General features: G+C 31.5%; 2 protein-coding genes across 3 annotated transcripts; both read left to right on the forward strand.

The window, feature by feature from the left end:
• The first annotated feature begins 2,547 nt into the window (after positions 1–2,547).
• On the forward strand, positions 2,548–7,561 carry sinu (claudin family member sinuous). 2 transcript variants are annotated; one of them, XM_088193840.1, is made up of 6 exons: positions 2,548–2,784; positions 5,564–5,713; positions 5,782–5,921; positions 5,989–6,144; positions 6,215–6,301; positions 6,374–7,561. In XM_088193840.1, the coding sequence occupies exons 2-6, from the start codon at positions 5,580–5,582 to the stop codon at positions 6,523–6,525; spliced, it is 669 nt and encodes a 222-aa protein (XP_088049966.1). In that variant the 5' UTR covers positions 2,548–2,784; positions 5,564–5,579; the 3' UTR covers positions 6,526–7,561. The 2 variants fall into 2 exon arrangements, with proteins under 2 accessions (XP_088049966.1, XP_088049965.1); XM_088193839.1 differs by having other exon boundaries at positions 2,548–2,645.
• An 818-nt stretch (positions 7,562–8,379) lies between these two features.
• pck (Claudin superfamily protein pickel) lies at positions 8,380–10,784 on the forward strand. Its single transcript, XM_088193841.1, has 5 exons — positions 8,380–8,523; positions 8,736–8,944; positions 9,497–9,692; positions 9,763–9,891; positions 9,999–10,784. The coding sequence occupies exons 1-5, from the start codon at positions 8,478–8,480 to the stop codon at positions 10,142–10,144; spliced, it is 726 nt and encodes a 241-aa protein (XP_088049967.1). The 5' UTR covers positions 8,380–8,477; the 3' UTR covers positions 10,145–10,784.
• The last annotated feature ends 6,469 nt before the right edge of the window (positions 10,785–17,253 follow it).

Below are 17,253 nucleotides of genomic sequence, written 5' to 3' on the forward strand. Positions count from 1 at the left end.
CTAGTATCGAGCTGCTGATAGGATCATCAATTGGAGAAAAAATGGAAAATAAAGTTAAATTAAAATTAGTACGTATCAACTTCACTAATAAAAATATAACTAATCAATTGCAAATGTTCATAAACATACAGCTAAATACCTTGGTATGACCTTAAACATCAAACTGCTGTGGATGGAATATATAAAAAATAAGAACTTATTGGCTATATTGGCTTATGGGAAGAAACTCCAAAACTATCAATATACAACAAAATAAAGATATCAAATCCTGAAACCAGTTTGGGTCTACAGCATATAACTCTGGAGATGTGCCAAACAGTGGTACATTAAAATGAATAAACAAATTCAAAATAAAGTGCTAGGAAATATTGTGAATGCTCTGTGGTATGTGCGATAGGTATATATAATACATCGTTACCTAGGTGTCGAAGATGTAGCCAGTGCTATAAAACGTTTTGCTGCTAAACATGAAATGAGGCTCAATATGGACAACTTAAAGAAACACCCGAAGAAGACTAAGCCATTCAAACCGGTCTAGTTATCATTACTAAAACATATTTAGTATTACTGATTGTGTAGAACAGAACAGATAACTTTGAAAAACCAATGGGCTAGCATAGTATTTAAAAACATAAATTATTAAATATAAAGTGTAATTAATTGTGTTTAAACAAAAAACATGATACTGGTTTTCATTTATACAATCTTGATATTTGAATACAATATAATTAAAAGTCATTGAAAAATGTGTTTTTACTTAAGTAATATGTGATTCGCGTTTTGAACTTTCATTTAACATTGTTTTAATCGTTGTCTTTGATACTTTAGACTCGAGAATTTATGTGGTTACAAAAAGTAATATTAGTATCTGATGGGTATTATTTCGATTTTTATTTTAATCTTCCGTTGTAAAATTATGTGCTCAATGCGTTACGCCCTTTAAGGTAACTCATCTTAATCTTAACTAAATCAGCTTAATCGTAAATTACAAAAAAAAGAAACACTATGATTTCGAGGCTATAAAAAATCACTTATTTCTCTGAAAATTTAGGGGTGCTTCTTTAATAAATTTTGAAAAATTATCGTAATATCACTGAGAAACAATGTCCTCATAATTAATTATTACAGAATAGCTATTATGAATATAAGTGGATTTGTTTTGCAAAGATTTCAAGAATAGTACGAATAGTATAATTTTCCCAAATACTTTCGTTATTAATTAAGATTTATTTTCCTTTCTATATTAGATATTTATTTAGCCAAATCGAAAATTTTGCTTTAATCTAATAATATGGCCAGGTACTGTAATCTGTATAAATTTTAAAACGTATTAATGTAATAAAACGTTATTGGCCGCTTTCGTAGCCGTTAGAGCCAAACGTAGCGGAGAACTCATAACCGTTGGTTTTTGACTGTGCCGTTGACATTCTTAGCAAGTACCAAAAATTCAAATCATTTTCAATAAACCATTAATAATTAATTTGTAATAATCTAATTGTATATTTAAGTGTATCGCAGAAGAATAGTTAAAAATAACTGTTCACGTAATAAGATTACACTCGGTGTACATCGCGGTAAAGGAATGGCTAAAAAAAATTTAAGTTAACTAACGAAAGTTTGAATGGCACAAGCTAATACAGGGACGCTAGCCCCGAAAGCATCAATAACTCCGAAGGGGGGTACCATTTGATTATATTTAACACGGTAACGGAAGTTTGTATAAGCATAAGCAGCGCCATCCAACTGTCCAAAAAAAAATTATGGCAATTTTGTTCACTTAGGCCGGTTTCACACGTGCCGGGTGGATTTTCCCGGCACCGGGCCGGCGCCGTGTAGTGGGGATGGTGTTGTATGGGCTAGTACCTATCATTTCAGACGTGCCGGACAAATCTACCCGGCGCCGGCTCGGCGCTGACTGCCGGGTTGTCGCCGGCCGCGCTCACTAAACTGTCCGGCGCCGGGTACCGAATTGAGTGTGGTGGGGGTAAAACTCAAACATGAACCGGGCCGTTGACAGTGATTGTGGTATCTTGTAATAAAATATAATATATATTCCTCGTGTTTAGGCAATAGCGGAAGAAATAGACCTCGAAATTTTAATTATATTAATGTAATCTCTTTTAATTATCTTAGTAGAATACATACAAAAATAAAAAAATAACGCGAAATGTGTGGAAGGACTTATGTGAAGCCGTTAATCCTAAATTACTGGCACCAGTTGACGGGGTATAGGTCGGGTTGGGAAGAAACCGGCCAGAAACCGGCCAGAGACCGGCCACGTGTGAAAGCTTTGTAAACGGCGCCGGCCCGGTGCCGGGTGAATCCATCCGGCACGTGTGAAACCGGCCTTAGAGATGCTGCTAGGGCTAAAAAATATCACTTCGAAAATTTTTGTTTGTTTATAAACGGTTGAGATTACTTTTTTAGCACTCGCATGATCCTTGAATGCTCAAAAAAGTTTTGTTCTGTGCTAATCGCATTTATAATATTTGAAAGGAAACTAATTTTCCAATAATACGCCAATAGGAAAACAGGTTGACGCATGGCAACACAGAGTGGGCGTGTAGCGGAATGAGCCGCGCTGCCCGTCCTTCGCCGACCAAAACGACATTTTCACCCCTCGCAACTGACGCTCCCACAGAAAGGTTTGTCACTTTCACATTCGTGCAGTGTCCGTCGATTGCGGCCGACGTATTTTCATTCAACTCCACCGCCGTTGTTTACTTTCCACCACAACAACGCCTTGACGTTGATTGAGTCGACGCCCAAACAACAGTCATACGAGTGAGTCTTCACTTTTCTTTTTTAAGCATACTAATCGCGCGGCAGTAGGTCGCCGTCTTACCCATACAGTGCGACGGCGCTAATCATTAGATAATGTTTGAAGGCTCGATAACAAAATAGGACACAAGACAATCGTAACTACTCCAACTAGTTTGTTTGCGTTTTGTACAATATCGTTATATTTTAATTACATTTTTGGCCATAGCTCATAATTTTTTTTAAATTTACTACCTAGGTCTGTAATCAAATATTTTCACTCGTTATTTAATATTCAAATAAGTCTTATGGCCAAATTATTAATATAATTTATGAACAATATAAGATCATGGCTGACTTATCCACGCTCTATAAAATATCAATGAATAGAACTATTTCGTCGATAGTTGGTGGACTATATGTTTAGCTATAAAATTTAGTTTGCATTCTTTTTAAACCTTCTATTTCTATATTTGTAAAACCAGTTTCATAATATTGATACAATTTATACCTCACCAGTAATTTTATTTTGTGCTTAATAATAGTAAACAATATTATTTTTCATTCAATTGAACTGGTATTAAACATCCGATGCGTTATTTAGGAATTAAGGTATAAAAAATGGTATGCAGGGACGTCATTTCAGTTTTTTCAGCTCAGTGGTCGTTTTTTTAATATTTCGATTTCATTAAGATTCATAGTATTTCATTAAATGATATGCATTTTTATGGACAAATTCAAGGGGGCCCATGATTAGAATCCGCGTCAAAATCAATAAAATCGTGCTGTAGCCGCAGTGTTAGAAACGCTCGGTTATCAGGCATTCTTATAAAGAGTTTTTATGACAATATTACGACTTATAATAACATATCTAAACCAAATTTTGACCAATAGGATAGTGCAAAAATCCATGTCAAAAGCGATAAAAGTCACAGTGGAAACACTCGTTACCAAACATTCCCATTGTGATGACAATTTTTGACTTCTGAGAATTGATAATTGTTTTTGTGCCCCCTTATTGACCAAAATTCGGTTTGAATATACTTTGGCCAATACCCTCATATCAGTAAGAATAGTTATCATATTTTTTAAACATAGTGTGATATTGAAGTGCAGATAAACTATGGAGCAATATATGAAATGCGACATCTCTCTGTAGTTCTTATTCCGCTTATTTTCACCTGAGAGATGAGTTGGCTTGGTTTGTATTTACTATAATTAGTTTTGAAACTTTCATTAGATCAAGTTTAGTTTGGTTAATTAGTGTAGGTTGGGTTTGGGTTTGAACAGCAAATGGACGTTTTGCAACTGTCAAATTGAGTTTCACAGACATTTAAGACCAGCATATAATTTCGCTAGCAGTTGAATTATATTTCCGCCAGTAGAAATATATATCTACTGGTTAAAATATATTTGGACTACTTATAACTTTACTGAAAAATACACATTCACTCTAACATTTATACATCGCATGTAAATAAATAATGATAAGAATGTAAATATTACTATTTACTAGCACCTGCCAGATAAATTATATTTTCACATGTGAAAATGTATTCCGATATAATTTCACTAAAATGACACATTTAAAAAAATATTTTCGGGATAGATTCGAGACAGTTCTGTTTTTAGATTTCCTTTGAGGGATAACTCGAGAATTTCTGGTTTAGAATAAAAAATGTCATTTCAGCTTTTTCTAATTTTTTTGTAATATACCATATACATAAATGGGATAGTTTTCAGATTCTTTTGCACTAAGTAGTATTTCTATCAAAATCTATCTAAAATAGTTAGACACTATGAATACTCTGTATATTTTATTAAACGTACGTGATTGCGTCTTGAGAAGTAGGATAAAATTGCATTGACGATTGTTTAATATATCTTAAATCTAAAAAAGTTCTCATGAGTTGCACCTGTGTGAAAATTTACATATGCAACACACAGTACTACCATTGTCATTTACTATTCTTTACATAAACATTAGCAGTTTTCAACTTTAGTATGTTATTTGTTTCCAAAAATATGTTAGAAAGTCTGTTGAAGGTGTAAAAGGGATTTGTTCATAACGTAGCGATGATTAACTTCCAATTTCACAATTACAGTTAATAGTTAAATGAGAGTCAAATACTACACGAAAACAACTATATTGAACAGTCGTTATTTTTTATGTCGCACTTATTAACAAAATTGAAATTATTTCAAATTCATACGCCGGTCTGAAGGCAACTAATCAAGTTCTGTTTAAGTTTTTCCTATTTGTTAAAGGCCAGTCAAGTCTTGTATTGTTACAGTCGTATTACCTAAACTTAAAAAATAATGCATCAATTGCGATCATATTATTGTAAAACCCTGCGATTTATATTGTCACGCACGATTCTCAAGGATATATCGTATTTTAATGATTGTCCAGACATTTTATGGACGCAATTTGTTATAATAGTTGGTTTTATGACAATACACAACGAGAGGTGAGCTCCTAAGTAGCTTACTGCTGTCAAGGTTAAGTAATTGCAGGGAAAACGTTGACATAATACGAACCATTCTTGAGCAATCACAAACTCGGACATTAATAACAGTCTTTGTCGACTGTGTATTTACAAAGCACAAAAAAATAAAACAATTATTGCATTGTTTCGCGTTTGAGTCTTTGTTTTAAGATTTCTTTCAATGAACGCAAATTCACTCTCACTTTTTTCTTTTGAACGACAAACAACATGCTATGTGTTACATATACGTCCAATTTAGAACACTTATAGTTATACTATGTCTAAAATTGTTAATATATTTATTATCATTACAGAAAAACTACTAAAATCATGAAGAAGAGAAGTTTATCGGGCAATTTTGCCATTGCAGTATTTGTGGTTGCTATAGTTTCACTTTTATTGGCATTTGCAACTCCCAGCTGGCTGGTCAGCGATTATAGAATAACAGGCGCAAAGCTCGAAAGGTTTTAAAAACTATTCAACGAATCCATTAACTAAATTATGTATCTTTACTAAATTATATATTTTTTAGACTAGGGCTATGGACGCACTGTTTCCGCTCTCTGGCTGATCCGCACGACGTCAATCAAAGACGATTTTTCGTCGGATGTCGCTGGGTGTATGATCCGTTCACTGCTGGATATGATCAGATCAGAGGATTTTTACTACCACGTAAGTTTTCATAGAATATTTAATTATGTTTACATATTATAATTGATCTGCATATGATTATTTCCAGCGTTCATGATTGCTACGCAGTTTTTCTTCACTTTATGCTTAATGGGAGCTTGTGTATCGGGAATATTAGTGCTTCTATTCTTCTTGTGTTGCGGGCCCGAAGATGAAAAGTTTTTGTTACTGATAAAGGCAATCGGATTCATTCTACTCGGGTCAGGTATGTGTATGAATTATTTATGTGCATAATTAGGTATTTTTCAATGTGCAATGATTTTATTTTTTGATAGGTGTATGTGGCGCATTGGCTGTCATAGTCTTTGCTTGTTTCGGAAACGCCGAAGGATGGATGCCAGATCATGATAATAATTATTTTGGTATGATTCATTAGATATTTTAATATAAATACAGTGCTGCATATTCATTACTAATTTTTACGTATGTTTTAGGATGGTCTTTCGGAGTTGCCGTTGTCGGAGCAGCGGCGTGTTTAATATCAGCCGCTCTCTTCATCACTGAAGCCAATATTCAGAAAAGAAAAAGGCAAAAGCTGAAAGAGTCTCAAACAAGATTCGAATTGGCTCAGGAGACTAAAGCATAATTGACATATTTCGACTGATCATTATATATTAGGCGACAAGATTACGAGTTTCGCATCAGAGCTCAATTATGCAGATAATCTTAGAGACAATCTAGTCTTAAAGAATATTGACGATCTTTTTATTTCATCAAGTTGATAATATTTAGGTAACGTTAAGAGTACAAATGGGAGTTGAATCTTGATGCAATTTCAAAGACGCGTTTGTTAGATACGCACCGGTTGATATTGTGTAAACTAATAATATTTTTCCGTTATTATTAATATTGACATTTTTATCTATTACAATATTTGTCTGCTTTTGCAGCGTTTATATTTACAAATCAAAGATTACATTCCGTATTAAGTCAAGTCTGATCACCGATATAAAAGTGTTGATCCTAATTACCGTAATGAATATTTTTTATATACAAATTTAAAAATTAAATGACACATTTAAAACTAGCCCATGTTTTTATGTTTAGCATAGATGTAGGTTGTTTTTAAGTGTGCCATTTCATGTATGTATTATATAAAATTATTATACATTTTTTACAATTTTATTTCTAATTAAGAAATGTAAATATAATACATAGATCTATTTGTGTAAATGTATGACTCGTATTATAGTATTTTCCAATTTGTTACTTGTTAAGACTATGAATTGTGCCTTTTCCAATATTTAAGTACATGAAGATATTAGAAACGAAACAATTGGATTAAGCGAATCTCTTTTTATATTTACATTTAAATGTGTTTTAATGCGTTTATTTATACACATTTTGTGTTAGAAAATTATATTTCTTTTTATTCTAATTTTATAGGGTTTTGATATTTTTTTATTATATTTTAATTTCGTCCATTTTATAGTATTGTTTTATCTTATGTGTTTCCGTCCAATTTTCTTAAAAATTGCCTTATTCACATTTGTGCCTTTAAAATAAACAAAGGTGTGATCATATATTGAAGGTTTTAATGTGATAGATTGCCAATAAAATATACGTTTTATTGTTTTTATAATGCTAATTGCACAATTATTAATAAAAATATTTAAATACAGTATTTTGGGTATTATTTATAATAATTTTAATAGAACTTGTTTTTGTATGGAGTTAAAATAGAGAATTCAAGAATCTGAAATGGTCAGTTTTATATTTTATCAAGAAAAGTTATATAGAATAAAAAATATTAGCAATTCTCTTCTTCAAAATTTTAATTTCTAAGAATTAAAATGTTAAAATGATGGACTTACAATTAATTTCAGATAATCAATATTGCAATTTTAAATTCTAGCCATGCAGCGAGTATCTTGCAATACTAAATTGCTAAGGGGGAAGTAACTGTGAAGACCTATTTAGTTGGCTCTCTTGAAAATACGCTGGTAGCATTAACAGCGGGAACTCGTTTTCGAGACACGACTACAGATCGGCGCATTTTAAACTTAACATTAAATAAGTGTTCTATGGCTAGCCTGTGTTTCAATGACAATCCGTCATCACACATTCGCCAAAAAATAATTATTTTACTTCAGCTTCTACTGATAATTCTTAAGGAACCTACAGATTTAAAAATAATAATAACAATAATAATAATTGATTAAATATGCAATAAATAACTAAATATAATAATATTTATATCAGTTCACATATTACAAGAAAAAAGTTTAATATGAAAACAAAACATTTTGGAATTTTTTGTTCAAAAAGGACATAGCAAGAACAAAAAAGGACAACATTTTTGAGGAAGACAAACCTCAAAGAGGAATGTATGATTACTATATTAAATATATTTTTTGATACAAAAAGATACTACGCCATTTTAGGAAAAACAGGTTTTAAAAAAGCTTATAACGGCTATTGTGATGACAACATTATTGTTGTGGTAGTGTTGGCAGCACTGCGGTAGGTGTGTCGCAGCGCCGCTGTCAGTTGGTGGGCGTTGTTTTGTATATTTGTTTATTGAGTTTCTCGCTAATTATGACCAAAATGATGTCCACCGACAATGAATATCCAAAAGCCACGAGTGAGTATCAAAAACTAGAATATACTAAAACTCTTAACCTCAGTTTTGACACTCCTTGCAATACTAGTATGATTCATATTAGCTTACTATAATTAATTTCATAATCATATGTTCTATACTTGAGTATTACAACGACGCAAGTCACACTCGATATATTTGGAATTATGTTTGATAATACACCCTTCCATTATATTTGCATTGTTGTTTTACAGATGCGGCTGTCGTGGGCGCTCTGCTATCATTCATAGCAGGATTGTTCTTGATGATGTCTTTCGCCAGTCCCTATTGGATCGAATCATATCCGGAAATGTTTTCCTCGTTCAAAAACATGGGTCTTTGGGAATATTGCTTCGAGAATTTTCGATATCCTTACTACCAATTTCCAAAGCTATTCACTGGTTGTTACTACATTTTCAGTCAGGTAATTTAAACTTATTTTTATTTGAGTAAATAATAATTTTTAGCGGTGTACAAACTACATATTTATGTGAAATCGTAAGTGGTCATTATTTTTAAGTTATATCTCATATGTATATAAATCGCTAGATAGTGTTTGTGACAGTCTTCACGCAGTAACTTATGTACTCGAATTGACACACTTAAATATTTCATTTGTTAATTACACTGGTTTACAAATTTCAAAAAAATTGTTAGTGCTGTAATTTAAATTATAAACAAGTTCTTTCTTAAATTTTGCAAACAATGATTCAAAATCGTCAATAAATTCATAAATAGGGTTTAAACCGATAATCTAATAGAAAAGTGTTGTATAGACAGTTGATAGAAAATTTAATTACTTTTAATTTTATATAAAATACTTTGCAATCGGCTAGATATTTGCAATTAAATAAAAACACTTTTTTTAAGAATGATAAGTATGGAAATTTAGCAATATCTCAAAAACTGTTCTACTTTTTAAATTTTTGACTTGATTTTTAAAAATATAAATATAAATTTATGTTTTTTTTTTAAGGAATACTATGTCATCCGTGAATGGCTATTGCCAGGATGGCTGATGATTGTTCAGGCCCTCGTAACATTGGCGTTAATCGGATCTATCATAGCACAAGTATCGATGGCTTTAGTGGTCATTAGATGGCCATTAGAATCGGTGTTGCGTTATGAATGGATGTACACCGGAGTCAGTTTTGTTTGCACGGCCGGAGCGAGTGAGTCAAAAAAATATTTATTTTAATTTAATTCACTATTGAAATTAATTAATTTCTTATATATTTTCAGGCTTCTTCTTATTTTTGGCAGTGGCCATCTTCGGCGGTAACTGTTATCGCCGTGATTGGTTAATGTACCCAACGTTCAACATCTTGTCATGGTCTTACGCATTTGCTGTGGTCGCATTTATGATATTCGGTAAATAAACTCATATGCTAACGATTCATTTATGCCACAAAGCTAATTAAGTGCGTCAATTAGTTTTGAATGTCAAATTAATATAGATCGTCGCTATTACGTTTTAGGAATCGCTGCGATACTGTTGTATTTTGAAACGCGAAGATCGTACCAGAGTCGCCAAGAAGCCAAAAATCTTGTCATGCAGATGCACGAATCTCAAACGCCTTCGGTCGGATTCAACTTTCCGCCCCATCGTACAGGTTATATTTAAATAAACGTTTGATCTATCGTGAATCTCGATGTGTATCTGTTTTGTTTTATGCGTTTTATTATTAAGGATTTATTACAAAGGATTCTCTACGATTGTTGAATAATTCAATCTTGTTACAATTCCGTTTGGGGCCATTCAATTTAGTGCTACTGAAAAGTATACGTATTTATGTAAAATTTATATTTCTCATTTATGTATATATATTAATATTTTTTAATTTTTATTGATAGACACAATTGTCTTTAATTATTTTTTTATTAATATTTAAGCACATTTTAACTATTGAAATTGTATGTATTTAGATGTTTTAGATGCAAAAAATCTCTAAATGATATTATTATTATACTGATAAAACGTTTTCCGTCCATTTTTCATATGTATGTGAATATATTTTATAAATAAATTGAAGTGTACCTTAATTAGTATAAAAATATTTGGATCTTTAATTGGGTTTGATAAATCAACGTTATTGAGATTTATATTTCCAATTTTCGTGATAATGTAGACAGATGCTGTCCATGATTTTTGTATTGTGTTTTATTGAAATATACAATTGTATGATCACAGTGTTATTAAAATTGTGCCTATTGAAACACGCCTTTATTAGTGTTATACATTAAAAAAAATAAAGTATGAAAAATAATAAGGAGTTCATATTTGTTAAGTTTGAAAAATATCCCTGTTCCCTAAAATACAATTTATTTGTTTACGTATTTGAACAGTAAAGAATATTTTATATTACTGAGATTTTATTGTAGTAGTAACCAATCTATATTCTAATATGTTAAGGTGTGACTGTAGACGTGCCTCGCATTTTTTATTACAAAATCAATAATCTTGATGCCTTATTCGATATTGACAGCAGAGGAAACAGTTGTACATACATCAAGATTGATCCTTTTTGCATTCCAGAAAATGATAATTACTTGTTGAAGTATTGCGAATCATATACAACAAATTGTCGACGATTAGTGGTTATGGACATAGTAATTTTACAATTTGTTAATTAAAAATGAACGGTTCGATTGAAATATTTATATTGTCGGGACCATGAGATAAAAGTCGTAATAAATCAAATTCATATTAGTATGCTACGATTTGCCGAGCAAGTATTCGTAACGCCGACATCACGATGATTGGAAATTGGGTGCATAAGGTAAATGTATCATTCTAATGGAACGTAAACAAAGGCCAGTTGTTCTATTATGACATTATTATAAGAAAGAAGGGCTGTGAAGTTGCGGAGTCATGGTAATTTAGAAGTTGGATTTGGAGTTGTAAAAAATAGACTAATTCCTACTCGTTTTTATAATTTTCTTTAACTCAAAGTGTGCTAAAGAACGTTTATTTTACACGATTTATTTCTGAGACGTTTTCGCGCTTAAAATAATCAAATCTGATTTAAGAGCTTATTACGCTAACTTATTAGAAGCAATTATTTTTTTAAGATCTAATTCAGTTTAAATCACGGATGGAAAACATTAAATTTACATTTAAGATTAGATTTAGTCAATCTGGTAAAATAAAACCAATGAAACAAGCTCTTTCTCTTGCGAGTATAATTATTAAATTTATTTTAATATATCGTTTTATTTAATATAATTATTTTCTTTTACGTTTATTTTTTTATTAAATTAATTTTTGTATTTACTTTTTTAAATATATCATTATAATAAGTCAATAAAGATGAATTAGGTAGAAATGACTTATTTTGTTTAATGACTTTTTAAATATGTAGTTTTATTTTTCTTATAATTAGAAAATAATTGCCATTTTTTCATTGCTACCAATCATATGCTAGCAAAAAAAAAATACTATTAAAATTGTTAAAATTGGCGTCAGAATCGAACCACAAGATAAAGTCGGAGTTGGTAAAATTTTAAATGACTTCACAGCCCTGTAAGAAAGGTAACACATAACAAATCTGTTTCCACCCCCAAATCATCGTTTTGTGCCAAGCGTCGAGAGTAAGAAGAACAAAAGCACCTTCCCTATGATTTAAAAATCACATTTAGTGGAGTTTTATAAGTATTCATAAGTAAATAAGATATATTTGGGATACAACCCTATAATTTACTTAGTCAAGACACGTATGTATGTGTCATCAATCCTTTTTTTTATGAAAATTAAAAAATAATCTTCAGTTTATATGTTGATATTGTAAGAGTTATCAGTTATAACAACCTATTTACTTATTAGAAATATATATTTCCATAGAACACCTTTTATCTGTAGCTTTGTGAAAGTTTACAGATAAACAATTTTTTTTATAACAGTCATACACGAAAAATAAAATATGAAAAGCAAAAATATAAACTATATGCTGTAAGCAGAACAGGGATGTCATTTCAATTTTTTTCATGGGAGGGGGGAGGGCAAAATTCGACCACCTAGTGGTCGTGTTTTAATATTTCCATTTCATTCAGATTCATAGTATTTCATTAAATGAAATGCACGCCAAAAGCAATAAAATCGTGCCGTCGCAGTGGAAACGCTCGGTTATGTAGCGTTCATATTAATATTTTGCGCCAATATTACGACTTACAATAATTAAGAATACAATGAAGCATATCTAAACCGAATGTTGACCAATAGGAGAGCGCACAAAACAATTATCATTTCTCAGAAGTCAAAAATTCACGTGAAAAACAATAAACGTTTTAAAATTAATATATTTGTTTGCCTTATCTTACATGAAATATGAGTATTTTTGTATTTTCCCAAAATTTATTTTCACGAAATAAGAGGGCGGCGAAAAGTTGGCTAAGGTATCCAGGAAAAACACTAGGGTTTATATGGGATTTGAACCCAGGTATTTCAGGTATTACTCACCTTCTTATGCCATTGGCTTAAAAAGCTGGTATAGTAACAGTCTTTTAATTTAAACTTAAATTTCTGGCAATGAAAAATTTGTCCTTGTAAAATATAAAATATTTTTTTGGCGTACTCTTACGTATTGATTTGCAAAACGCTACTTTGGAGACTTTTAGAGTATAGGAGCAAGTTTCTCCTTTTTAATATCCACTTTCAGTATGACAACTAGCATTATATCTCAGAAGCAATCTTTTGAAAAACTGTTTTTAGATTAGAGGGTAGCACGTTGGGAAGACGGACGGAAAAACTTTGTTTGTGCGTCGCGTGAAAACTTGCGTGAATTTTCCCCAAATATTGCTCTTTACGACGCCATTAATCGCGGTTTAAAGCCCCAATTTCCAAAGTTTCCGTTATGCCTATGGACTGCGGCACGTTTGCGTGACTTTCGAGCAAAGAAAGAACTTTCCAACTGCAACACACTGGGGGGTCAACAATCGCATTTGTTGCGAAAATACACCGAGCGAGGTGTGCGAAAATTGCGCGATAAACGAGCGAGCGAAGTGAACGTAGAGCCGTTAAAAAGGTAAAATAAAAAATAAAACACTCACCGGGTTTGTTGAGCTCTTTGGCCAGGTTGAGCACACAGGTCATCGTCGCTGTCGGCACATTACCGTCCATGATAATCAATGGGGTTTCTTGAAACACATCGCGATTTTCCAGAATCTAAAAAAATATATTTAAACATATTTAGATTTATTTGTCTTCCAAGCCTTCCAAATTGAGTGTATGGGTAGTTAGATTCTCTTTTTATTAACTTTTGTTGCTCGAATGATGATTTTAAAAAAAAGTGTGTTGTATTAATGGGAAAACCGATGAATGACAAAAAACATAATAGGACCATATTATTTTCAGTGGAATGCATCAATACTTATAAATTAATTATATATAATAGACAAACATTATTTTCAACGATTTTATACAAACAAAGAATGTTTTTAAATAAATATTAGTATGGCAACGAAAGCGTGGGGTTAAAATGAATGTCACATGTCAGTAAGGTTAGTAAAAAGATAATAATAAAAAATAAAAAAATATAGTAAATATGAAAAATTGCAAATACTGTGTATTTGTTTAAAAAAAATACCAGATAATCCTAAGCAGCGTAGCGAATATCTTTATATATTTTTAAAACATGTCATAAATTATTACACACAGCGAAAATTAACATATATTTCAGTATATAATGAATAGTTTTTAATTTAAATGATTTTTTTGTACGAATTACGATACACTGGGTGGCACAAATAAAAACGTTAAAATATAATTGTTGCTAGGCCTGAAAATATTCCGTTGCCAACGTGCATAGTTTACAGTGTTTACACTTTACTACAAATAGTAAAAGTACTTTATAAAACATTTTGATGCTACACAAAAAAATCACCTTTTGAACTGATTATATATTTCGTTATCTGAATATAGAAAATATATCGTGATCACTCCACGCCTCAGAAATATGTACTCGTTAAAACGTAAATGTACCATTGTTTTATTTATATATTATTATTTTGTATATAATATAATAATACGGTTAAAAGAAAAAAGTGCTGATTTTCTCAAGCGGCTTTCTGCTTTTAGATTTTCTGCGCTAATGAGAATATCTCTCTGTTGTCTGCTTACGTTCGTTCGCTCTGTTTACAAATTATGACGAAAAAGCAGCAAAGAGCAAAAGCTTAATTTGCCTCATTCCAAAAATTAAACTATTTTCTCGAAAGACTTTGAAAAGTAAACAAAAGAATATTAAATATAAAATTAATTATATTTGTGTCTCATGAGATTGTCACTTTATACACAACGAATTTATTTACATTTGTACACTGCGAATCGAGTCAAGACTACAATCCCAATATTAAAATATCATACATTCGAGAAAAAAATATATTAGCTAGTTTTATATAATTATTTGTTATTCATTAAATAATTGACAAAGTCTGCGGGGGCTGAGATAAGGTCAAGATTACGCCCTAGATCTGTGGTGTCAAACTCATACGCAAATAGGGGTCGTCAAATCACTTTAACCTTTAGCAGTCCAAAGGGATGTGTGTATGTCATGCCCAAAATGGTTTTAACATAGCAGTGCAAAGGCATCTCTGTCATGCCAAATATATTTTCTGAAGGCCTTTTAAATGACTTGATGATAAAATTTCCAGTATTTTATTTCATTAGTACCTCTATCAATATATTACGCTTACAAGATTTAGTAATACCTGGAATTGTCAAATTACTAAAACTCGTGGTAAAATCAGTTAATCCATGGATGGATTTTGGAAACAATTTTTGACCGCCGCTCAAATCCATGGTTCTCAATACAAATAGTTTTGTTTTTATATTTAAATACACATTTTCGTTAAATAAATTAAAATACTTCTTTTAATTAAACTCAGTACTTAGAAAATATATTTTGAGAGTATTGATGTTGACGAATCAATTGTCATATATTTATTATTTTGTGCCCTTTTATAGATCTTACGTCGCAAGGATTAATTAGGCTGAATATTTAAATTACACTATTTGCGTTTACACAGTCAGTTCGAGAGCTGTCCATTTCATCAGTATTAATAATTGAGAAAAAGAGATGGCAAGTTTGGGTTTACGCCCTTATTATTAGTTCTAAAGCACACGATACGGATATATATTCGATATTCTAATCATTACTCCTGTTTATATTTTGAACAAATTTATATAAATTAAAATCATTACTATATTTTATTTTATTTGTCAATCAATCGGAGTAATGATAATATATCGAACGTTTATCCGCATGTTATGCTTTAGAGCTAATACTAATAATAAACCAAAACATGCCATCTCTTTCTCAATTACGAATAATGATGAAATGGATAGCTCTCGAACTGAATGTGTTAACGCAAATATAGTATAGTTCAATTTAAATTCTAACCGTTTAATATTAATTCCGATCAATTCATATAAATTATGAACATTTATTTTGGCCGCTTTTATTCTGACCGATGTATTTTGCCTTTTGAATATAAATTCTGACTCGAAAAATACGAGCCATTAAAATTTTTTATTTTGTACTATAAAATCGTGAAAGAATTGCTGAGAAAGACAAAGCATATGTGAATACATACGTGATACTAGAATCAATATTAAACATGGCATATTTACTTGAATATGTAAAATGTAAAGTTAGAAGGCCATAAATAATAAATTTTAGTTGTCATGCTATATATTTTTTCTCCCACCTAATTATACTTGAAAATACTTACACTAAGACATTTTAAAAGAAATTCACTAAACTTTATCTTTTAAATGTATATGTAGATATCAAAATTGAGCACGACGGCGTGATAAAGCACACCATATTTTCATTTTTTCAGTGTCTGAAGCAAATGACGCTACATCTCAGACAGTGAAAACACAAAAAACAACAACCCCATTACTACAAGCCACAATAGAGCCAAAATACTCACAAACTGGGGAGTGATGAGGTCGTGTATCGCCATGTCGCCGAGTCCCATCTGACACTCTCCATTGTGGTCCAGAATTGCCGTGTAGCTGGCGTTGCTCAAACCTCGCGTGATCTCTGGAGATCTGCATTCGAAGAGAGAGAATACGTCTACCGATCCTATAGTGTTTTGATCGACGGCAGTTAGTAGAATAGGGGCGGTTCCGAGTCTATACAAGCATTCAGCGATGTTCCTGCCGACGCCACCCCATGACCTCTTCACTTTGGCGGCGTGGGTGCTCCCGTTCAGCTGCAACAAAGGTTTGAAGTTTAGTTCGACGACATCAAAATTTGCCAAATAATTCGAAACGCGAAGATGGCGTGTGAGAGAGCTATATGCAACAGTCAAGGCTGTGTGGAATATATTCAAAGGTGTAACGATGTTATTTATTTATATATTAAGTATTTATAAAACATATTAAATATCAATTGTATTCAAGGTCATCTGGATATAAGAGACCGATCAAAACTTAAATTGAACCGAATATTGTGTTTCAGTTTCGGCCGAAACCGAAATCGAAACTTTTCAGAAGACCTAGCAAATAAAAATTAGCCTTAAACTGTAAAAGATGAACATAGATACATGTTAAGAGTGAAATATGTTTTAAATAGTAACTTTTTAATTACAGTTTTAACACGTTTACTTAATATTTATATTATACTGTATGCCTTTATGTTCAACGATTACTTAAGATGATTTATTTGTCTTCATCACTTTTGACGTGAATTTTTGAGTGTTTTTATGCCCGAATATTTGGTCATTTTTATC

This window comes from Plectrocnemia conspersa, unplaced genomic scaffold (assembly GCF_051122295.1).
Source record: "Plectrocnemia conspersa isolate PC_06_02 unplaced genomic scaffold, ASM5112229v1 ptg000010l, whole genome shotgun sequence".
Lineage (NCBI taxonomy): Eukaryota > Metazoa > Arthropoda > Insecta > Trichoptera > Polycentropodidae > Plectrocnemia > Plectrocnemia conspersa.

Coding starts and splice junctions, on each gene's coding strand:
- sinu (XM_088193839.1), top strand. CDS start 2,572: ATGAGCCGCGCTGCCCGTCCTTCGCCGACCAAAACGACATTTTCACCC. Junction 5,922..5,988: donor CAGAGGATTTTTACTACCAC/GTAAGTTTTCAT, acceptor GATTATTTCCAG/CGTTCATGATTGCTACGCAG. Junction 6,302..6,373: donor TCATGATAATAATTATTTTG/GTATGATTCATT, acceptor CGTATGTTTTAG/GATGGTCTTTCGGAGTTGCC.
- pck (XM_088193841.1), top strand. CDS start 8,478: ATGACCAAAATGATGTCCACCGACAATGAATATCCAAAAGCCACGA. Junction 8,524..8,735: donor TGAATATCCAAAAGCCACGA/GTGAGTATCAAA, acceptor GTTGTTTTACAG/ATGCGGCTGTCGTGGGCGCT. Junction 8,945..9,496: donor GTTACTACATTTTCAGTCAG/GTAATTTAAACT, acceptor TTTTTTTTTAAG/GAATACTATGTCATCCGTGA.